Raw genomic sequence first — 24,689 nt, 5'->3', positions numbered from 1 at the left:
TTGCTTTTTAACTTTGATGCTTTGATACATTCTCAGTCCAAAACCAAGACTTTACATACATTCAAATGGTTTAACTTAACATGTATTTAGCAAACTGTTTTCTCCCTTGTGTTGTATTCTCGTCAACCTTGAGAAAAAAAAAAAACACTTTTTGTTCTTGCTTTTTCCAACGTTTTAAATTATTTATTTTACACATTTTCAGTGTTTATTTTTACGTCCCATATTTCCTGATATAAAAAAAAAAAAAATTAAAACGAGTCAATTTCACCCTAAGTCAACACAAGGGTTAAATCACATCTATATTGTGCAAAGTGGTTTACTCAGTAAACCATAAAGACTATTACTTTGTCAAGGCTACCCATAAATGCTGATACCACTTTAAAATTGACATGCTTTATTTACTTCTGGAGGCAGTGGAGGTTCTCTGCCTCGACCAGGCACGCATCAATTAAAGAAAACGCACCCTTCAACATTTCTGGCCCAAGGCCATGCGTAGCGAGGTTGTAATAGGACCAGTTGGCCTCCATCGCGGTCTTTATCCTTGTTAGTGTCTGCCTGCAAAAGTGTTAAAAACAGATGTTATTGACATAAAGAGCAGTGGTAAAGGTGATGTAATGCATATGTAGGTCTAAGCCTTTTTAATCTTGCATACTGGCATTGGTAACAACAGATCAATTAACCTGCAGTGTTGGGCCTTGACGATGGCCTCAAGATGTTGGTCCTCCTCCAGGCAAGCCTGGCCAATTTTTTGAATTGGTAGGTATTTAAAACCCATGTAATTTACATCCTCTGCAAGGGCCAGACATTCTTCTACAAATACAAAGTGCAAGAGAGTACAAAAATGTTTTATTTTTGTCAAACTAAGAATGGAGTATAGACTGTTAAAGACAGAAACGAGATTCAGTCATTCCAAAAAAGTTCTGATCAACATGTGAAAGTGCCTTGATGATGCCATTTGATGAGTCCGCCTAGTTGAGAAGATCTATGAAAATTTCATAATTACAGCCTAATGTTACTTGGGGAAGAGGTAAGTCCTGTTAATTCAAGACCTCTCAGTAATACAAAGGCAAGGTGGATTCTTTCTGAGCCTACTTGTCCCAAAATCTTCATCTTCATTTAAGTGGGCTAACATCTTACAGAGACATAAGACACGATAACGAGATAGCTTCTATAAACAAAAAATGTTTACCCAACCTCCTATCTCACGGTTTTCTGCAACCAAAAAAATAGATCAGAGTTAATTATCTATGTGCATCCGTGTTGGTGGCAACTTCTAAGTGATTAGTTTAATGATGCAATAATCACAATAAATAATACAACGTGTAAAACAAAATTTGAAAATTAAAAAATATTTTTGCTATTTGTCTTATTCTTATGATTTGACATCACAGTGAGGTTTCAATTTCACCCCGATTGCATGCCATACTGCTGTAAATGTAAGATGGTGGTATTGGAAAAGCCTAATATTTTCTGAGGTGGTACTCAAGGTAAAAAAGAATTAAAATCACTGCCCAATGTCATGCAGAATAGTTATTTCTGGAAATGTGTTTGTATTGTGTGTAACGAGAACCAATTTCAATGCCTTCACATCCTGCCAAAATAGTGCAAAATTACCAAAATCTTAATGGTATCAAAGATTTCCGCCTAGCCAGAAAAGATTCTTATACCAGCTGTGTGAAGTGATGGGTGGTTCACTGCCCTTAAACTCTTGCACATCATGTTCTTAACCTCTAGACCTCAGTTACCTTCACACAACTTGCTGACACTTGTTGACAGCCTGATTCGTGGTCCTGGCTCCACCTGTGAGTCGTGCAACTTGGCCATGAGCGCCTCTTTTTGGCTCTTGCCTTTCCTTAAGTAGGCCACCAGAGCATTGGGCGAATAGCCCTCTGGTGGCCCACACCTTCTAACCAGTTCCTCCCTAGTCACTTTATATCTGCAATATCAGTGGAGATTTTAAGCAGGCATATACAGTTAAAACAATCTTCTACTTTGTAGAAATGTTGGTAGGTCACACTTTAGGTACAGGAGAACACATACATGACACCTTAAAAAGGGTTTTAAATAACTTATTCCTAACAGCTTCTTAAGACATGACTCAGTATTACTGACTTTGGCCCAGTATATCTAGGTGGAAGCTGGGGACTTTTAAAGATTTAGTCCACAGAAAAGGTGCTGCAAGTAGGAATTTTGTGCCATGTTAGCATGATGAGCCATGTAAGAGGCTGTTATGAGCTTTTGTAAAGGCTTAGGAATATGATATGCACCTGTCCTTACAAGAGTTACAAGAGCAGGAGTTTACCTAAATTTGGGAAATAAGTAATTGTCTGTGGAGAAACATATTTCTGCTTAAAAATTCCTTCTGTGTACTTCTGATAACCTAGTTACCAGCCCCACCTACTTCATTTCATACAGTGAGTGTGACCCCGCGCAATCACAGTTACGGACTTTGAAAACATACCGAGCCAAACGTGTTCCTCCCTTGTACACAGAAACATTTTTCGATTGTCATTGGTACCTCCCAAGAAGGTTATTTCTCAGGGCCAGACATAACTGCAGAGCAAATTTAAATATAATAGTGTGCAACACTGAGGGTTATACATAGTCTAATATACCGTATTTTCCGCACTATAAGGCGCACCTTCAATGAATGGCCTATTTTAGAACAGTTTTCATATATAGGGCCCACCGGATTATAAGGCGCATAGAATAGAAGATACTGCAGTCAAACGTTTGACTGGGTTTGCGTTATGCAGTGGTCACCAACCTTTTCAAGCCTAAGATCACATCCAAAGTCCTAATGTAAACCAAGATCTACCACTTGCAAAAAAATATGAAAAAACAAGTGGCTGAGCTGTAAAACCTTGTTTATACTCGAGCGTGAAGGTAATAAAAAACCTAATATCCCTCTGCTCGGGCAGATTCGGCTCAAAGTCATGCATATCCGGATGAGGAGGCGCATGCGCGGCAAAAATGACGTGTTTGTAAAAGCGCGCGAGCCTCCGAAGATGCATGACTTTGAGTCGAATCTGCACGAGCAGATGGATATTAGTAGTACATCTCATCACACCGGCACCCAGTTTGCGCGTCTAAATCAGTTGTATGGTCTGGTGTTCAGTCTAAAATGAAACAGTTGTGTCAAGTATAAATGCCTCGTCTGTATGGGGAGTTGCGGCGCAGTCAGCGGAGGCTCGCGCTCTGGTGACAGGCGAAAGTATAAACAAGGTTTAAAGAGCCACACAGATGGGAAATCAAAAATTACCTGTATTACATTAAATCTAAAATAGTCTGAATATAAACACTTATTATAGCTGCACCCTAGTGATTTAGGACAAGCTAAAAACACGGTTTGGAAATGGATTCATGGTGTACTCGCTTATTATATACATTTTTCTACATTTTGAACACAAACAAAGTTACGGAGCGCAGCTCTGATTGGTTGTTTTTTATCAGGAGCGAATGACTTTCTGCAAATGGCAATAGGACCACTGGGAGGAGCCAGAGGAGCTTGATTTTTTTCACAGATTATCTGTCTCATATTCTACTGTCAGGACATAATGACAGGTTTAAATTTTTTTTTTTAAATATATTTTTACAAAAATTCCCTACTGCAGCTTAAACAATGTGCAAAGTAATTAAACCAAAAAGTACACGATTTATAAAGTTATTGGCTTCTAAAGTAAGGAGTCGATTCTGAATCGCTGAAACGAGTCGTTATAGATTTCAAATCTTTTGCCCATCTCTATGTACGTCACTAGAACACTTTGCATAATAAACTCCGCCTACCGTCTCGGGAGAAACGAAACTCTGAACTGCCCCACCCCCTCACACACAGACGCTCTGTTTGGTGTGATAGCATCATGTCGAGGAGACAAGGTGTTTTTAATTGTAAAGGCAAGTTTGTTTTATTTTCACTGCCAAAGAATGAAGATCAGAAGAACCAATGCCTAAAATTCTTTTTTACCACAATACCAGAGCAGTACAACAAATCCCTTTTGTTGTGTTCACAACATTTCACTGATGACTGTTTTTCTAATCTAGGTGAGTACAAGGCGGGAATTTCAAAGCGTTTGGCCATAAAAGAGGGTTCATTACCAACTTTATTTAGACCAACAAGCATCTCCGAATCACAACGCGAAGTATCAGTCCCTCCAGAAAAACACGGATTTTTTATGTGATTGTTGCGGGCAAAAATCCTTGATTTTGCGGCACGTTTTCTTAAAAAATGCAATGGAATATGCGGGATATTTTCGCAATTTTATGCGATGAAATTGCGCGAACTTGCAAAAACTGCGGTTTGATGAAAATGAGAAAAAAAAGGTGATTCCCCCAACACCTTATTCTCACTAGGCTACTACCATAATGTAAAGAGTAATTTCTTATTACTTCCTATGATAAGCGAGCACACTAAATCACAGAATATTTAAGTTGCAATCTCTTACTGCAACGTAAATTTTACATACAACTGTACTGTTCTGTAACAAAAAAGTGCAATCTTACAACTGTAAAGTTGCATCAACTTCTGAATGAAGCTACAACAGTGTTAGTAGCCTCGTGAGAAGGGGGTGTTGGGGGAATCAACTTTTTTTCCTCTATTTCATCAAACCGCAGTTTTTGAAAGTTCACACAATATTAATTTGGCTCCACTGTGTCATGTAATCGGGAAACTACTTTGCGCAGATGATGTTCACGTCACATAAATACGTCACTTCATAACACGCTATTCAGATTCAAACTGAAGCGCGCGGCTCGAATACGCACACAGAAGAAAAAGCAGCGAGACTGTTCAAGTTTTTTATTTTACTGTTTGCTTCGCGATGATAGGAATAAGACATAATTCACCCCAAACAGATGCTAACGCATTGTTTACCATGAAGTTGTGTGCGGAACAACCAATCAAACCTATGTCAGTTGACCAATCAGAACATAGTATGCTACCGAAAGGTGGGGTTTAAGGAAATCTTTTGAACAGCTTCGCGCGAACCATTTGGGGATCTCTGAGAATTGAGGTAATTTTAAAATTATATTTTGACAAAATGGCAATATTTTTTAACCATGGATGGATTTAAACCTACTGTACAGGACTTATAAACAGTGATAGGAAGCTTAGAATTTTCATCTTACTGGCTCTTTAAGTCAGCGGCTGTGAAGTGCGCCTTATTGTGCGGAAAATACAGTAATCGTGCAATGTGTAGACCTGTGCACAGTTATTGTTTGGAACTATTAATTAAGGAAGAATTATGTAAATGTATGAAATATTGATGGTAATGACATACAAAGTTACCTTTTGGCCTTGGTCCCGTCAGGTAACCGGAGAACACTCTCCACTTCGAATAATACTGTAGAAGTGAAAAAATATTGTTTTTATTTTATTGTCAATTAATTTCATGGCCAAAACTATGCGGACCATAAATACAGTATCTTCCTACCTTGTTCACCCTCTGTGGACTCAGATGCCTGTGCAAGGCCACCATCTACTATATTTAAAGGAGAAATCCGGTGAATTTTAACATTGAGCTCATTTTTTGGTAAATTTGGAGTGCTGTCAATACAGATAACAACTACAAAAACCGGTGTTGCCTACACCATGTTATCCTCTTTTTAAAATTTGCACCCTGTTGACTTCAATGGGGCAAGTCTTAAATCTGCTTTTACCCTCTTAATATCCTTGATGTGTCATTACAAGTGTATTTACCTGTATTTACATCCTGTTTTCGGTCGAAGGCCATAGTAATCGATTGTTGAGTTCACGCGTGTGATCATAGGTAACTAAACCTATGCGCGTGACTCGACAATCGACTAGTATGGCCTTTGACCGAAAACAGGATGTAAATACAGGTATGAGCGCTGGCTGAATTGCCTTCACTTTTATTCATATATTTCACATCTACTGCAGTCAGATTCACTCGTGTTCACTTTGAAGGAATCACTCACATTGGCTGTGCACTTGTAATGACACATCAAGGATGTTAAGAGGGTAAAAGCAGGTTTAAAACTTGCCCCATTGAACTTAACAGGGTGCAAATTTTAAAAAGAGGATAACATGGTGTAGGCAACACCGATTTTTGTTGTTGTTCTCTGTATTGACAGCACTCCAAATTTACCAAAAATTGAGCTCAATTTTAAAATTGAGTTCTCCTTTAAGACCAATCAGAAAACAGCATTCAGGGAACAAACTGTTTCAAAAGAAAGATCTCTGTACTTTCCTAACAGCAAAGTTAAAACATCAAAGACACAACTGCTTACTGAAAAGATCCCTACATGTATGTTGTGAGTGAGTGACTCGAATGCTGACCATAAATACAGTATCTTCCTACCTTGTTCACCCTCTGTGGACTCAGATTCCTGTGCAAGGCCACCATCTACTAAATTTAAGACCAATCAGAGAACAGCATTCAGGGAACAAACTGTTTCAAAAGAAAGATCTCTGTACTTTCCTAACAGCAATGTACTCAGGGCTGATAGTGAAAAAAATTCCTGAGCCTGAACTTTTTTTCCTTGCCCCCCGAGAGGGTACTATGTATGCGACGCACTTTTAACACAACTTGTTGGCCCCTGGGCCCAAATATATAAACAGCCTAAGTATGTATAACCCTGATCATCATTATTGACAAGTGGCTCTTTTTTAGATATTTTCATATTTGCATTATGCCCTCAGTATTATTCAAGAAAACACAGCATTTTCTTCTCAATATGTTCAGTGCCTACATTGACCTTATTAGCCCATCTTAGTACAATCACTGGAAGTAAATGCTGCAGATGCTACAGTCATACCAAGACAGGTCAGTAAGTGCCATTACTTACGTTTGGAGTTGAGAAATATGAGACACAATTGCAAACACCTTCGCGCATGGAGCATTGCCTTAACCTGTATCAATCTATTTGACAAAGACACGAGGCCCGCCCCTTAACTACTTCTGATTGGCTCATGAGTCGTTGAGCGTTAAAGCTGCTCTCTGACCTGCGCATCTCACATCTAAATGACAGATCAGTACGACGACATATAGTGCCATGTAAAAAAAAAAAAAAATTATTTAATAAAAAAAAAATCTAAGTTTCCGAGATAAAGTCGAAACTCCGAGATTAAAGTCGGAATATTCAGAGAATAAAGTCGAAATATCTAACCTCTGCAAAAAAATAATAATAATATTAATAATAAAAATAAAGTCGGAGAATAAAGTCGAAATGTTCCGAGAATAAAATACTTTATTCCGTGCGGAAACAAGGCTATGGTTGTGACGATGACGCACTTGATTTATTAGCCTATGTAGCCTACTGCTGTTCTGTTTGCATAGACAGAACATAGCAAAACGTTTAGATATAGTTTCAGCTATTAAAACAGTTCCGTTTTGTATGTATGACACATTGATTTCGTTTCTGTTTTATTAAGTTCACTTCCGCAGTAAAGAGACGTCTGCAGATTTTGTTTGTCTGTAAATACACGGTGCGCTGTCATTCATGATGAAAATAAAACTAAATGTCATTCTCCATGATTTCAATGAATAATCCACCTGGTCAACATAATGTTTTATTCATTGATACTTTTAATTGAATAATGCCTATCACTTGAAACAGTTTTGCTGATTTGTATTTATTAAAACGATGTATTTTAAATTTATATTAGTCTACATCAACTTGTATTCCTTGTACATAACAATGAATGTGTCGGAGGGTAAGGGGATATTTGAATTATTTATGAATAAACTAGTGTATTCTAAATCAGTGACAAGATCCTTAATAGAAATCTCCACTTTGACGCGAGAAATGCATCTTTACAGATATAATGAAAGAGTTTTTGGTTTGATTTGTTTTATTTCGTTAAGCAATAATTTAAATCTCCCCATCTATGTATTTGATGTTGGTAAGGCATGTATTGTTTTGAGGATAATTCGTTTCTACTGGATAAAAAAAAGTGCAAATGACGGCTCTTGCGCCTCTGTATTGCATTGTGCAAGCTTCCACTCTGCGCACAAACCATTGGATATGCGCCTATACCTTATGTATATCTGACTAATAAAAAATCTTCCCATTACAACTTAATTAATAAAAACAGAAACGAAATCATTTTGCCATACATACAAAACGGAACTATTTTAATAGCTGAAACGATGTCTAACATAACAGCACATATTCTCTTCCGTGCTTTTAAAAACAGACATCAAATAAACATTAGACAATCTTTTTTATTATTATTATTATTTTTATTATTTTTTTAACATGGCACTAAAACGCCGCCGTAGACCAATATAACCAGAACCTGATTTTTTTTTTTTTTTTTTCGCAGCCACAGTAGCCTACGCCGGAAATCCGGCGTGGTGCTGGAACGCTATCACCCCTGTGTACTGTTGGTGGCAGAGGAAAGGTGCGTATGTGTGTGTGTGTTCTCTATATATTTTTTTTACCTGCACATGGGTGCTCTCCAACAGGTTGATCTGTCCAAGCATAAAAGAAAACAAATGCCTACATGAAAGATATTCAGGTGGGCTGTGTGTTTGTATATTTCTTACCTAAAAAGCAGTGCTATGTGGATCAGTTAATACATCAAAGACACAACTGCTTACTGAAAAGATCCCTACATGTATGTTGTGGGTGAGTGACTCGAATGCTGACCATAAATACAGTATCTTCCTACCTTGTTCACCCTCTGTGGACTCAGATTCCTGTGCAAGGCCACCATCTACTAAATTTAAGACCAATCAGAGAACAGCATTCAGGGAACAAACTGTTTCAAAAGAAAGATCTCTGTACTTTCCTAACAGCAAAGTTAATACATCAAAGACACAACTGCTTACTGAAAAGATCCCTACATGTATGTTGTGAGTGAGTGACTCGAATGCTGATCACCATCTACTGTATTTAAGACTGTGTGTGTGTGTGTGTGTGTGTGTGTGTGTGTGTGTGTGTGTGTGTGTGTGTGTACTAGGGCTGCAACAACTAATCGATCAAATCGATAATAATCGATTATGAAAATCGTTGTCAACGAATGTCATTGTCGATTAGTTGGTCTGCTCACGTCACGGGGAGCGTTACTGATGACGTCACTTTCATGACAACAGTCACACGCGAAATTGCAGAGAGTAATGTTAATCAGAGAGAAATGACAGATCAATCGGTGGCAGAAAAAAGTGTGCGCCCCAAGTCATCTAAGGCATGGGAGCATTTTACATTAAATGCAGCAAATAAGACTGTAATCTCCAAGTTATGCAAAGCTGAGCTTGTGTGGCATGGAAGTACCACAGTAATGCACGAACACATGAAGAGGAAACACGTTGTCATGGATGAAGGTGAAACATCAGCACGGTAAGCCAAAACTGTAGCTTATATTCTCAGTATATGAAGATGTGAAAATAGTATAGTCTGGTTTAATTCAATGCTACTGTGTAAACAGCTTTGTTTACCAACTTCGGGACAGTCACACTAGATCTATTTTGTCTCGAGTATCAGGTTGCGCAATCAGTTCGCTCGCAATATAAGTGATGCATTATAATAGCGCTACCGCAGAAATAGGTTAAATTAAATGGTTAAAGGCAAATTAAATATAAAGGCAGTTAATAACAGCAGTAGTAAAAGATTGTTTTTTTTAGTCACTGTAGTCAGTGGTTTTTAGCGAATGCATAATTTTTCCTGTCCTGAGTTTATTGATTTAAAAACGATTGTATTGCTTTCACTAAAGAAAATAGTCTGTTTCGTCTCTACGGTTAGAATCCTGCGTCCATAGCAACGCTCTGTTTTTCATGGCAACGATGTGTTATATTTCGCAGCGAGCGGTCTGTTATCAAGAAATAACAGTCAGCATTCTACGTTGGAATTCAACCAAGCCATGTAATAAAAAGTTTTAAAAAAGTTTCGATCTACTGCGGCTCTACTACGTTCACACGCTTGTTTTCATTCTTTCTATATTTAATTGATCAATATATCCTTATAATTAATTTAATTTTAAATAAAAATTGAATTTATTATATATTTTAGATGTTTTGGTTTATATCTTTACATCTGAACATCATGTCTGTGTAAATTTGTTTTACCAAAAATTGTTAAAACATAATATGTTGTATATAATTTAGATTTTTTTTTTCATTAATCATGGTTGTCAACTTGCCAACAGTAATTATCATTAAAAACAATGCAAATATTGATTTACACATAAATTGTCTCTCCTTGCATACTCAAATGTTGTTTTTTTTATTTCAGAAAGAAACAGCTCACCATGAGTGAATTTGTTCAGAGGAGAAATCCCCCATGCACTCCTCAACAAGCAGCCATTGTAACAGATGTCATACTTAATATGTTGGTAACTGACATGCGGCCAATGTCAATGGTGGAAGATGAAAGATTAAAAAAAATGGTAGGCACACTCAACCCAGGATATATTCTTCCCTCAAGGACCCACTTCACAAAATTAATGGAGAGGAAGTATCAAAATTAAGAGTGCTATAAACACCACCAACAGTAGAATGGCTTTAACTACTGATATATGGACAAGTGTTGCCACTGAAGCTTACCTTGGCATTACATGCCATTACATTGGGAATGACTGGAAGATGACATCTGTCTGCCTTACCACCATGCCACTCGAAGACAGACATACCTCAACCAACATTGCAGAGTGGTTGGAAGAAGTAGCAGTCAAGTTTGAAATCCCTTCTGAGAAAATATTTGTGCCATTGTACATGACAATGGTGCGAACATTGTGGCCGCTGCAAAATTACTGGAGGAGAAACATGGGTGGAGCAGTATATGCTGCACTGGCCACACCTTGCAGTTGGTGATTAGTGCTGCATTAAAGAACACAGGCATTCAAAGAGCTGTTGGAGCTGCAAGATGTCTTGTGGAGCATTTCAAAAAAAGTGAGCAAGCCTGCAGCAAGCTGAAAGACAAACAGAAACAAATGGGCACACCTGAGCATAAGCTTGTTCAGGATGTAAGTACTAGATGGAACAGTACATTCTACATGATTAACAGACTGATTGAACAGAGGTGGCCTTTAACTGCAACTCTATCTGACCCATCCCTCACTCACAGAGACAAACGCTATCTTGACTTGAAACCAGACCAGTGGAGTCTGCTTGAAGAGCTTTGCAACTGCTCTTAAGCCATTTGAATGTGCCACTGTTTTTATGAGTGGGCAGGAATATATAACAGTCTCTTCATTGCCTCCACTTGTGAAAGGGCTCTTGAAGTCCACTGAAGGTGCTGCCTTACGATTCAGCTTCAGTGAAGTCCTTCCAAGTCACAGCAGTTGAGCAGCTTCAAAACAGATGGAAGGAAACACTCTTTGATCAGGTAGATAATCCTGTGGTTCTCTCCTCTGCTCTGGACCCAAGGTTCAGAAGACTGAAATTTCTGTCACCTGAGCAAATTATAACTGTTCAAGCTAAAGTGCAAGCTAAAGCACTTGCAGCAAGAAGGGAGATGGTGCAACAGCAAATTACCACCTCAACCATAAGAACTGCAGCTGAACCTTCAACATCTTTGCTTGACTCACTCCTTGAGTCTGGAGGCAGCAGTGATGAAGAGAGCAGAGAGGAGGACCTCAACACTCAAATAAGAAATGAAGTCCTGGCTTACTTTGGTGAGAGGCCCCTAGCCAAGGAAGAAAATCCTTTGGATTGATGGAGAGATAATAAAGATAAATATCCCACTTAGGCAAAATTAGCTAAATCCTACTTGTGTATCCCAAGCTCCTCAACACCATCTGAGCGTCTGTTTTCCGCTGCAGGTAACATAGCTTCCAAAAAGAGAGCCAGCCTCAGCCCGGAGCATGTGGACATGCTGACATTTTTGCATTCCAATTCAAAGTTTTGGAAGAGTGAATAAGAAACATGTTCTTATGAACAACACTGAACAGTCACAGTTTTCCTCTTCTTCTGCATTCTACCTCTGTATCAAACAGTAACGTTTGTTTGTTCATTAGTTATAATTTTGATATTTCAACAAAATACGCTGCTTAATATATTATTACAAACATCTTTGTGTCCTAATTTCATAATGTGAAGTTTATATGAGCAGCACAACTCAATATTTTGTTTTGTTTATTTATATTTTGGATATTTAAAGAAGTTTTATTGTTTAAAAACTGGACAAACTTTTGTGTTTTAAGTTTTAAAATGTAAAAATTAAAGATTATATTAGTAAAACTCAATGTGTGGCTTTTGCACTTTTTAAAGTACACTTTTAAACATAAATACCCTGATTTAGTGTTTTATTTAGTTATAATAAACAAAAAAATCAAACCGAATAAAAAAAAAAATACTGTATCCGATTAATCGAAAAAATAATCGTCCGATTAATCGATTATGAAAATAATCGTTAGTTGCAGCCCTAGTGTGTACCTGAGCTAATCAAGAGCAGAAATGCTCGTTTTCACTCAATATCCTGTTAATCTTGAGTACCTATAGAGTAGTACTGCATCCTTCATAACTCCAAAAAGTCTTTAGTTTTATTATATTCATAAGAGAAAGATAGTCTGTACCGATTTTTCCCGGAAAAACATGAGTGCCTGGAGGCATGACGTGTGGGCGGAGCTAAAGAATCACGAGCGCCAGTAAGCTTTTGCATTGAGAGCGTTTGGAAGCTGTGACTTTACCGTGAGGAAAAAAACAACAGAAAACAAACCATGGCTAACAGTCAGATTCAGCGTATATTTATGATCCAGAATCAGATCCAGAGGCTGAAATTTAACAAGAGCAGCATCAGCAACGACGTCTCTATTTAGGGCTGAAAAAAATTTAATGCGATTTTCATGTAAATCTCATCAGTAAAGACACTCCTGTAATGAGAAGTATATCTCCAGCACGTGTGTTCAGATCAGGGTTGCCAGGTTTTCACAACAAATCCTGACCAGTTTTTTTTGGTAATCTGTGCAGGGTTGTCTGGCCCTGGCAACCAAAAACACACTTCTTTTCTGAAATTTCGCGACGACCTCGCTCTGATCAGTAAATGTCTGTGCTCTGCTATACGGGAGCGCGCGCTCTTCCGGGAGAAGTGCCCTAAGGACCCATATAAGGAAATTCCGCTCCATCTAATGTCACACAGAGTCATACTCGAAAAAAACTTTCCGAAACTTGTGACAAACCGGAAGAGGTATTTTTGGAACAAAAATACTCCTTCAAACGTGCAACTTAATTTTTGAAAATTTGTCCATGTTTAGCATGGGAATCCAACTCTTTAACAGTGTAAAAAACTCAGTATGCATGAAATAGCATTTCACCCCCCTTTAACAATTATACTAGGTTTGGTTGTAGCTTGTCTATATACATCAGCCCTACTTACCAAACAGACTTGCCTAGAATCTCAATACACCTAAAATTAGTCCCAGTCTGTGGCTGTTCTTACCTGTATTTTTAGATTTGGTGATTTTTCCCTAGAAAAGAGAAAAAAAATATTGAGTTAAGTATACAATGTGTTGAGAAACAGTATGTATATTTTGATCATTAACCCTTGCCTTTTTTCTTCTTAGAGTCTTCGTATCTAAAAGAAATGAACATGTTTCTTAATGTCATTTTAATGTTATTATACTGTTTCAAAAACCAAATAAATAAATGATTCATTCTGCATACTTATTTCAATGTGCATAGAACCAAGACAGTGTATTCACCTCATCCTTCTAAGAAAGATCGTAAATAAATAGCATCTGATTTTGAACATAAACTTAATGTCGTATTTTATGCTTGAAATTATGTAGTAACAGTGTACTCGGAAGTATGACATCCTCCGAATTTACAAGTTAAACCTACCACTCCAAATCATCAGTAAGTTAAACTTAATGCTGGCAGCTACAGGTAGCCAGCAGAGCTCAATAAGGAGCACCCATACCGTACATATGTCTACTACTTACCAAGGGAGTTGAACAACAAAGTCCCAAGTCTCTCCCGCTCTTGAGCGATAGGGAGGCATTGGAGGTGCCCTTGTTGTCCCTGGAGGATCATTTCTGCAAACTAAAAGAGCAACAGAAAGTCTATTTTATTTAATGAAATAATGTTACTTATAATAAATGTGAACAACAAATTGTAGTAAAAAAAAAAAAAAAAAAAAAATGGACTATATTACAAGAGAAGATTATGGTGCTCATTTAATAATTATATGATCATGACTCCTGTATCGTGTGCTGAAGGTAGTACTGTGTCCATGTCAAAAATCCATTAATATTTGATCTGAAACTTTCATTCAAAATTGCTATAAAGCGAAAACTAAAAATATTTATATTTTCAAAAGAAAACAGAAACATTATGCAGAAAACGACCAAACTGTACCATTAGTGAGAACACCCCACATGACAAAGAGTCATTTTGTAAGTCATGGTCCCTCTTCGTCATCTTCCAGGGCCCTTGGAAGCCTCTGCTAGCAGCAAATAAGCTGAAAGATTAGAGAAAATAATTGTGAAGGAGATCTCTGCTGAATTTTCATCTCATTTTATAGAGCAATACAAAAACCTTGTACCTCCAATTTTCCATTATTTGGAAGCAATGCTGTGGTTGCTCCCCCAAGGAGTCAATGTAGGTTATCGTTCCCTCTTTCAAGTTGCAATGCTATACAAAAGATGGGAAAACATATGAGAAAAGGTTTGAAGGAGAATTTCAATCAATCTGTGTTGAAAATGATTGAAATTATTTTAAAATGTCAAGCACTAACAGCTCAAACAACACAAATGAGGATGACACAACAGCAACAATGACTAGTGTGATGCTATTTAGCGAATAATAGTCTCTGCATAACCTAACAGCAACCTACAAAGAGGGTCCAGTGGCACTCTCCCAGCAAGTAGGGCCCGAAGATGGCACTGGCTCCTTTAAGAATGTTTTTCTGTCAGGAAAAAAAGAAAACATTCATGAACAAACATAAATAAACTTCACACCTAATGTGTTCAGCAGCACTGAACAATAACTTTAAACATTTAAATAACTCTTACTTTTAAGAAATAAGTACTCCTGGCCCTGGAGCTGCCCTCCAAAATCAGGCGCATAGCCTGACTATTAATCGCCTCTGTCCCAGGATGGCTCTAAACGAGGGAGAGAAATGGTTTAAGTCATTAAATCATGTTAAATCTATATTTGAATTGTATGTATGTATGTCAGTGAGTGAGTGAGTGAGTTTAGTAAAAAGGTATGAGTTACCCTGCTCATGATGTAAAATAAGGCATCCATTACCTGGGGAAGTAATACATATATATATATATATATATATATAAACTGCAATAAATCACAATAGAGTCAACAATTTTTTTTAAAGAAATAGAAAATTACCTCATCTGGAAGTTCAAATGGGCCTAAAAGGGCCTCCAAACTACCCAAAAAGATTTTGAAAGGCCCAATTGTCCCAAGGGCATCTTCACTATGAAGTCCTTGGGACTTCAGTGTTTCTAAGTCTGCATGGGTGAAGAAAATAAAAGTCCCAAAATAAGTCACCTTACTTAGGCTAACAGGCACAAATGTAATCCAATCAACTATTACATGTAGCATACCAAACTACTTTAAAGTAGTGTTGGCAATTAGGCAAATTCTTTTTTTCCCCCCGATTTTTATAATCTTTTTATAAAATTCACATTTATTTACTAGCGACTTTTTTGCCGACTTCTGAATGTGTTGGTTTCACAAGTTGTTTTGGTTATAACCATCAAAATACACAGTCTAACAGCGCTCTGTTTCAAGTGCTTATCTGTGAGTTAGTGATGTCACACTAGGCTGAAACGGGCAACTAGAGCATATGGGCAAAGTTTTAGACACATGTACTATGTTGAGGCAAGTGGGGGCCACATATTATACAATTTATAAATAGCCTAGTTGTGTTGAATGCTATGCCAATTATGTTTTATGTTACAGCAGCGCCAGCACTTCTCATTATTTCACAAAATTTTGGTAGGCTACAGCCTCATCATGGGCCTATTACATAAAAACAATCTTGCAAGTACTCGGACATTGTGTTGCCCATGTGTCTAATCATTCTAAAAACACCAGCTAAAAAAAGTACCGGAATATGCTCTATCTGGTCGGATGTATGCAAATTATATCATTATGTATGTCAACTAGTAACATAGATTAGGAAAAAAATAATTTTTAATAACTTACTGTTCATTTGGCTTGGTTAAGTTTTCCTTTACGGGCAAAGACAAAAAGACAAAAATTAAAAACATGTATTTCTGCTGAAGCATTTAATTGGATACTTATGAATACCTATAACTATGATACTTACATCCCTGAGGCAAAACTTAAATGGAGGAAAAGACACTGGCCTCAAACTAATTCTAGGCCAGGGCAGGGTAGCCTGGGATCAGTGCAGACCTGAGACCAGGAGAGATTCACCGTCCTGCCCTCAGACCACATCTGCCCTGAGACCAGGAGGGATTCGCCGTCCTGCCCTCGGACCACATCTGCCCTGAGACCAGGAGGGATTCACCTTCCTGCCCTCGGACCACATCTGCCCTGAGACCAGGAGGGATTCGCCGTCCTGCCCTCAGACCACATCTGCCCTGAGACCAGGAGAGATTCGCCGTCCTGCCCTCGGACCACATCTGCCCTGAGACCAGGAGGGATTCGCCGTCCTGCCCTCGGACCACATCTGCCCTGAGACCAGGAGGGATTCACCTTCCTGCCCTCGGACCACATCTGCCCTGAGACCAGGAGGGATTCGCCGTCCTGCCCTCAGACCACATCTGCCCTGAGACCAGGAGGGATTCGCCGTCCTGCCCTCAGACCACTTCTGCCCTGAGACCAGGAGAGATTCACCGTCCTGCCCTCAGACCACTTCTGCCCTGAGACCAGGAGAGATTCACCGTCCCGCCCTCAGACCACTTCTGCCCTGAGACCAGGAGGGATTCACCCAGTGTTGCCAACTTAGCGGATTTGTCGCTAGATTTAGCGACTTTTCAGACCCCCATAGCGACTTTTTTCCAAAAAAGCGACTAGCGACAAATCTAGCGACATCCCGCAGCGATGTCCCGCAGCGATGTCATTACTTCTGTGGGGAATTCAAATGCTTTCTTTACTGGATCTCTTAGCGCTGTGTAGTGACAGTTGTCGCATGATCACGATCGGCTCGCGCTGCACTGGTCCAAACTGATAAACGGTCCTTCACCCACACAATAACGAGCAGTTTCGTTCCACTTGCATTACGTTTGCAATTTGATGTTGGGAAATGTTGTGGTCGCGCCGGCATCTCTTACATTATGAGCGTGCTCATCTGAAAATAACGACATTTTGGTCGGCAGGAAAAATGGTCCAATGAACCGTTCGGTTTGAAAATGCGCATCTCACCGAAAACCGAATTATACTATGATACTATGATGAAAGCAGGGGGGTCACACTTAGGTGCACATAAAGTGCTCCATTTTCGACAATATTACGTTTTTGTTTTTAAAAAACTTACTTTGAAACGATAACCACCAGTTCTTCTTGCCTGCGCACCGCGGAGGGATTTTTTGACGGTTGAGATTGGAAATGGTGGCCCCGCCTCTGCAATTCTCTCCCCTCTTGCGATTGGTTGTCAGATTGAACCAATCACAAACGTTTCTGCCCTCAGGACAATTTTGAGTCAAGAAAATTCCCACCTGCATGGATAACACACTTCCGCTCTGTGTAGTTCAAAACTAAACTAAATATCATCCGGTGCTCCGCCTACGACTCCGGTCGACTGGAGAGTACTTTCTGAAGAACTGGCTTACTTCTTTCCTGGTGGAGTATATGACAAAAATAAATAAATAAATAAATAAATAAATAAATAAACATTGATGATGTGTTGCAATTGTTTTAATGTTTAGCAGAAAAACAGAGACTCTGAAGCTGCAGCTCTGTGTCCTGTGGTTTATTAACTAAAACAAGTCTTCATGTGATTATATAGATTTAATTATTTTTATTTTTTTTACATTTTTCAGACACGTGAAATTACAGAAGAAAGCATTTACAAACATTCACTCCTATATTGTGACGAGTAACGTAAAATTCATTAAGAAATTCTAAAAGTAATCCCTGAAAAGTAATATCTGTCGTTTAACAGTTTTATTTTATTTTTTTTAAATCATAAACAGTGGACAAATATTTCTTAATTGACCTCAGCTCGCCTTCAGGTGACACCTCAGCGTCTGTGTCTGTGAACATTCTTCGATTTGATTGGCTCTTTCAGAAATGTACGAGGCTTTTGATCCAGCGCGCTCTTAATTAATGAGGAGGTTTGACTCAAGTGAGCTGCGCGGGAAACTCCTCTGGGCCAATGGAGGGATGACGCTGTAATTTACTGTAACTCATTCTTTAGCCTATATATATTAACGCAAATGCCCGGCCCACATTGTAAAGCTGCCCACAGGGAAATCTCCACACTCCAGATAGAGACAAAAACACTATGAAAAGAGCCAAAACCCACCTCGGCGGATCTATACAGAAGTAATACGATATAAAATCAACATATGTACACAAACAACAACAACACAATAAAAACATCTGATCAACTGACTTGAAGAGGAAGTTAAGAGTTCACTCAAAATCTTCCTCATCTAAACAAACAGTACGATTTTTCTTCAAAATAGTTTCTTTGTGTCGATGAAAGTCATATTTGTAATGACATGTGGGACCTTTTTCATTTCTCTTCAGCTGATGTTTGTGTGTGAGGAGGATCGTGCACTATTTTCTGCTCTGTTGTCATAAAGTGAAAAATCTATGAGTCAGCTTTGAGAAGTCATATACATTTCCCATCAACATTTAATCCCCATATTTTACAATTATTTAATAAAACAAGAGTTGTGAAATTATGATCGAGTTAGATTTGTGCAGCAGCTCTCGTCTCACCTGCACAGAGGAACAGATTCCATATTCATTAATCTGTGATCAGTGAAATAAAAACACTGACCTCTATGCAGCCTGGCAATAATACTAGAATAGTTTGGGAAAATAGGTGGGAAATTCAACACACACACATTCTTAAACTAAACATTTTCTAACAAATATGTCCATGAAGAGCAATGTCTTTAATACTCATGATTGCATATATATTTGTAAAATTAAGTTGGCATGAAGCATTATTAAAACTATGCATAAACAACAGTAACACATGTACCTAATAACTCACATTTCAAATTAGGTTAACCAAAGGGAACCAGAATATTCTGGTTTAACCAGAGTTATTTCCTGTAAATATCATGGTTGTTTATAGCTGAAGCGTGAAAAGGAAGCATGTGCGTTCAGATCAGGGTTGCAAGGTTTTCACAACAAATCCTGGCTACAAGAACAATGATTTGTGGTGTTATTGTTAAAACCATGGGTAATTTTCGTAAGGGAACCTAAAAAAACTCACAAGAATGAGCCTGAAAGTGATAAATGGGCTTGTTTTTACCTAAATGATTTATGCTTTATTTCAATATATATATATATATATATATATATATATATATATATATATATATATATATATATATATATATATATATATATATATAAATGTATAAGGTGTGCATTGTAGCTGACACCTAAATGAACACATTACAATTATTTTATGACTGCAAGTCTTTCTCCTCAAATGCTATTGAGCTTCAAATTTGCATTTGAGCCCATGTGAAAGAGTAGCATAATTTACATATGATTTACAGATTATTTTAATAAATATCAAGCATTTAGTTCAATTATGCATTATAGCTGACACCTACATGAACAATTACAGTTGTTTTTATGACTATAAGTCATTCTCCTCAAATGCTACTGACCTTAGAAAAGTGTATACTAATATCGCATGTAAATTTAGAGACGGTCCCTAAATTTGACACTCGTCCAACGTCAAGCCAACTTTATTTCAGTTTTTTTTTTTTTACTTTTAGTTTTCTTTTCTCTTCGCTGGATTGGATTCATCCCTCAATTATGAACATTCAGCCGCAAACATGAGGTGCAAGCGGTTACGAGCGCGGATGGGAGAATGGAGGAAGTTTTTTTTTTTTTTTTTTTTTTTTTTTTTGGAGCAACTGGGAGTTGGTGCCCTAGGCAGATTGATTCAGTTCGGGAGTTCGGAGCGGGATCGCGAATCTTTTGACTCAGTTTGGGAGTTCAAAGCGGGTTCGCGAATCATTTGAGTCAGTTATGGGGATCGCGAATCATTTGAGTCAGTTTGGGAGATCGGAGCAGGATCGCGAATCATTTGAGTCAGTTTGGGAGTTCGGAGCGGTTTCGCGAATCATGTGAGTCAGTTTGGGGATCGCAAATCATTTGAGTCAGTTATGGGGATCGCGAATCATTTGAGTCAGTTTGGGAGTTCGGAGCGGGTTTGCGAATCATTTGAGTCAGTTATGGGGATCGCGAATCATTTGAGTCAGTTTGGGAGTTCGGAGCGGGTTCGCGAATCATTTGAGTCAGTTATGGGGATCGCGAATCTTTTGACTCAGTTTGGGAGTTCAAAGCGGGTTCGCGAATCATTTGAGTCAGTTATGGGGATCGCGAATCATTTGAGTCAGTTTGGGAGATCGGAGCAGGATCGCGAATCATTGGAGTCAGTTTGGGAGATCGGAGCAGGATCGCGAATCATTTGAGTCAATTTGGGAATCGCGAATCATTTGAGTCAGTTTGGGAGTTCGGAGCGGTTTCGCGAATCATGTGAGTCAGTTTGGGGATCGCAAATCATTTGAGCCAGTTCGGCAGTTCGTAACGGTTCACTAATCATTTGAGTCAGTTTGGGAATCGCGAATCATTTGAGTCAGTTTGGGAGTTCGGAGCGGTTTCGCGAATCATGTGAGTCAGTTTGGGGATCGCAAATCATTTGAGCCAGTTCGGCAGTTCGTAACGGTTCGCTAATCATTTGAGTCAGTTTGGGGATCGCAAATCGTTTGAGTCAGTTATGGGGATCGTGAATCATTTGAGTCAGTTTGGGAGTTCGGAGCGGGTTCGCGAATCATTTGAGTCAGTTTGGGGATTGCAAATCATTTCAATCAGTTCGGGAGTTCGGAGCGGGATCACGAATCACGAAAGATTTGCGCTCGTCAATTTTCAAAATGGGCATAACCTTTAATTTGTTGCTGCCAACTGGGGTGGTAGCAGGGATGGCAAGGCATTCTTTTAGGGTGGCATTTGCAGAGAAGATTTACCAGCTGAATCACAAACCGCCCCATTCTAAAATATAGCTATATATAATCTACACAGGGTGGATCCCTACTGGAAAAATAATAAAAAGGGGGGAAACCCCCTCTTCGAATTATTTTTATTTTCGGTGGTGATCATGTTCTGAATGATTCAGGATACGCACTTTGATTGGAGCGCTTCACAACAGTGAATCATTGCGACTGATTCAGAATGACACATCATGACATTATTATGATGTACCTTGTTAACAGATTACGACATAAGGTTACTTTAAAACACACACACACGCACGCACACACACACACACACACATGTCTGTTGGGAGTGCTCCATCTTATGGTGATTAGGACGATCCTTTCCTATATGGAGAGACATTTAAGACAGCGCTGCTATTTTGTTGCTTTGTTTTGCTTGCTATTATGTTACAACTGATTGTTGCTTTTTAGCACTGTGCATGTTTTATATAATTGGTATTCTGTGTGTTAGGCCCGGTGTCTGTTCTAGAGCCTCAGTGGTGTTTGGAGCACTGAGATTGGATTGGCTCGTGTGATCACTTGCCTCGTGTGTTTGTGTGTGTGTGTGTGTGGTGTGAAGAATAATCACTTTACATCTAGCCTACCTGGCCACGGGTAAGTTTTAGTAATTTTTGTTTTATGTGTATTGTATTGAGTTGTAGTTGTTTAGCTCTATTGAGCTATATGTTTAGTCTTAAGTGTTCTGATTATTGTAAACCTAATAAACATGTACATTTAATACCTTCTAGTCTCTGCCCTACCTGGTAACGAACCTAAAAATCTGTTAATTTGTTAGTTCCCCTGTCTCAATCTTGCCTAAATACACAATATATTTAAACATTTAACTAGCAACCACCATATTCTTTAACTTTCTTTAATCTTCAAATTGACCAAACCATGAGTATCTCAATTGCACTTTGTATTCACCAGTTCAAGAACTCAAAGTCTGTAAATTTTCGGGGAATTCCTTCTCTTTTGGGCTTCACATGTGATATCTTTGTGACACTCTGATGTAGACCCAGGTCTGTTCTCTAGCACTGTGTTGATTTTGTTTCTTCTGAACCGCTGTCATCTTCTGATTTTCTGCTATCCTGTTTGTCTTCTGTCTCTTTCTCCACACATTTCCTCTCAAATGTTGTGTTGCGACTGTTCTGGGCTCCACTGGGTGACTCAACAGTTATTTTGTTTCTAGCTTCACGGATCACTGTGTGAGGTGTTATATTGAACGGTGTAGTGAACTTATCAGTCTTGTCCTGTCTGGTTTCTCCCAAGGTATTTTTCTCCATTCTGTCACCGATGGAGTTTCGGTTCCTTGCCGCTGTCGCCTCTGGCTTGCTTAGTTGGGGTCACTTCATCTACAGCGATATCATTGACTTGATTGCAAATAAATGCACAGACACTATTTAACTGAACAGAGATGACATCACTGAATTCAATGATGAACTGCCTTTAACTATCATTTTGCATTATTGACACACTGTTTTCCTAATGAATGTTGTTCAGTGCTTTGACGCAATGTATTTTGTTTAAAGCGCTATATAAATAAAGGTGATTGATTGATTGATTGATCTGGGAACAGAGCAAAACTAACAGCTCAAACCCAGAAACAGACGTGAAACCCGTTCAGTGAGAGTTTTAGATTAGGCCAATGATTCCATCATCAAATATGACTTTATATTAGAAATGCCATAATTATCTGACTCAATTAAGACTCGTGACTCACCTGAAGATCCTTTTACGCAGCAAGAAACAGATTAAAGCCAGAAGAACAATGAAGATCAGTCCAGCACAACTGATCTAAACAAGCCATGCAATATAAAATCAGCTGATCTACACAAGCTACAACACAATAAAATCATCAGATGGACTGAATTAATTAACTATATCTCATGCAGTCAATCATCAGCTGAACTCACGTGATTCTGGAGCTTGAGTCGATTCACTGATGGAGTCATTAAACACTGAAAAACACATTCAGAATCAACACGGATGTGTTTCACTGTTAATATTAGAGATCATAAGTCCATCATAAACATCACACTGACAGAACTGCAGCGTGACAGATGATCTCATGATGAAGTTCATCCATACAGATATCGTCTGATAGCAGATCCATCAGATCCTCAAACACTGATGGATTCTGTTATTTCTGTCTCTTCTGATCGTCTCGTCTCTTCTTTCTGTGTGGATGAACTTCATCATGAGATCATCTGTCACGCTGCAGGAGTAAATGAACTCATTCACTCTCAACATTCTTCATATTTAAACACAGAAATGATGTTCATCTTGATTTGACTATGAATTATTAGAGCTGCAGTTCATCAGGACGTTAAACACGTACAGTAATGAAATGATCATGAACACTGTGAACGCTGCTCTAACGCTTCTGTCTTTCATCACAGTTCAGATGTGACACCGTGTTCAGAGGTGAGAGAAACACTTCAGCTGTCAGTGTGATGTTTATGATGGACTTATGATCTCTAATATTAACAGTGAAACACATCCATTCTACAAAGTGAATGTTCAGATGAAGAGATATACAGCCTACTTCACCACAGTCCTGCCAAAAACAATGAAGTCAAGTCTGAAAACAATGACTCACATTTCAAACAGTGTTCTTCACCGCAAATTATGACACCTCAACGAGAAGTGAACACGACAGATCTGGTCAAAGCATTTGCAGAGTCTCTTAGTGTAAGCTGTCTTCCGGTACCAGAGCCTACAATATTCAGTGGCGATCCTATTAGATATAATGATTGGAAGATTTCCTTTCAAACTTTGATCAACAGGAAAAATATACCAGTTGAATAGAAGACTTATTACCTGAGAAAGTATGTAAGTGGGCCTGCAAAGAAGGCAATAGAAGGCTACTTTCTGCTTGGCACAGGATCAGCATACTATGCAGCATGGTCAGTTCTCGAAGAGAGGTATGACAATCCCTTCCTCGTAGCTAAAGCCTATCGAGACAAACTCGATGCATGGCCAAAGATAAGCTCCAAAGACAGTATGGAACTTCAGGCATTTGCTGATTTCCTCTGCTGCTGCAAGACAGCCATGTTACAAATTAAGGGGCTTGAAGTGTTCAATGACTGCAATGAAACCAAAAAATGCTTGCAAAACTCCCAGATTGGCTCACTTCAAGATGGAATAGAAAGGTTATGGAAGTGCAAGAGGAAAACCACACCTTCACGAGCTTCAGCCAATTTGTGGACTTCATCTCACGGGAAGCCAAAATTGCCTGTAACCCCATAACATCTCTTTTCGCTCTGAAACCAATTGAAATTGAAAGTACAAAAACCCAAAGGAACAAAGGCTATGGAGCAAAGGTACTGGCAACTAACTTAAATGAAAGATCTGTCAGTACTAGTTGTGCGTACTGTGAGAAGTTGGGTCACAGCCTACTTAATTGCTGGAAGTTTATGAGTGAGAGTATTCATGAGAGACTAAATTTTGTTCAAGACAAGAAGTTATGCTTTGGCTGCCTAAAATCTGGTCACCACTCCAAGGATTGTGAAAGCAGAGCTACCTGTGATACATGTGATAAAAAACATCCAACATGTCTTCATGATAACCGTACCAGAGAAGAAAGAACAAGTAAAAAGTCAAACCAGCAGTGACAGGACAAGACAAA

At 38.6% G+C, this 24,689-nt stretch overlaps 1 protein-coding gene across 1 annotated transcript; it reads right to left on the bottom strand.

The window, feature by feature from the left end:
* Positions 1-245: 245 nt before the first annotated feature.
* On the bottom strand, positions 246-17,436 carry LOC113088841 (uncharacterized). Its single transcript, XM_026255847.1, has 19 exons — positions 17,362-17,436; positions 16,065-16,090; positions 15,243-15,364; positions 15,114-15,146; positions 14,909-14,998; positions 14,731-14,802; positions 14,440-14,528; positions 14,253-14,355; positions 13,838-13,937; positions 13,445-13,470; positions 13,336-13,363; positions 8,633-8,680; positions 8,403-8,432; positions 6,318-6,365; positions 5,430-5,477; positions 5,285-5,339; positions 1,746-1,936; positions 681-810; positions 246-555 (listed from the first exon to the last, which is right to left on the bottom strand). The coding sequence occupies exons 2-19, from the start codon at positions 16,069-16,071 to the stop codon at positions 399-401; spliced, it is 1,377 nt and encodes a 458-aa protein (XP_026111632.1). The 5' UTR covers positions 16,072-16,090; positions 17,362-17,436; the 3' UTR covers positions 246-398.
* Between the last annotated feature and the right edge of the window lie 7,253 nt (positions 17,437-24,689).

The sequence above is a fragment of the Carassius auratus genome, unplaced genomic scaffold (genome assembly GCF_003368295.1).
Source record: "Carassius auratus strain Wakin unplaced genomic scaffold, ASM336829v1 scaf_tig00047378, whole genome shotgun sequence".
NCBI classification, from domain to species: Eukaryota; Metazoa; Chordata; class Actinopteri; order Cypriniformes; family Cyprinidae; genus Carassius; species Carassius auratus.
This window is presented reverse-complemented; position numbering and strand designations above follow the sequence as displayed.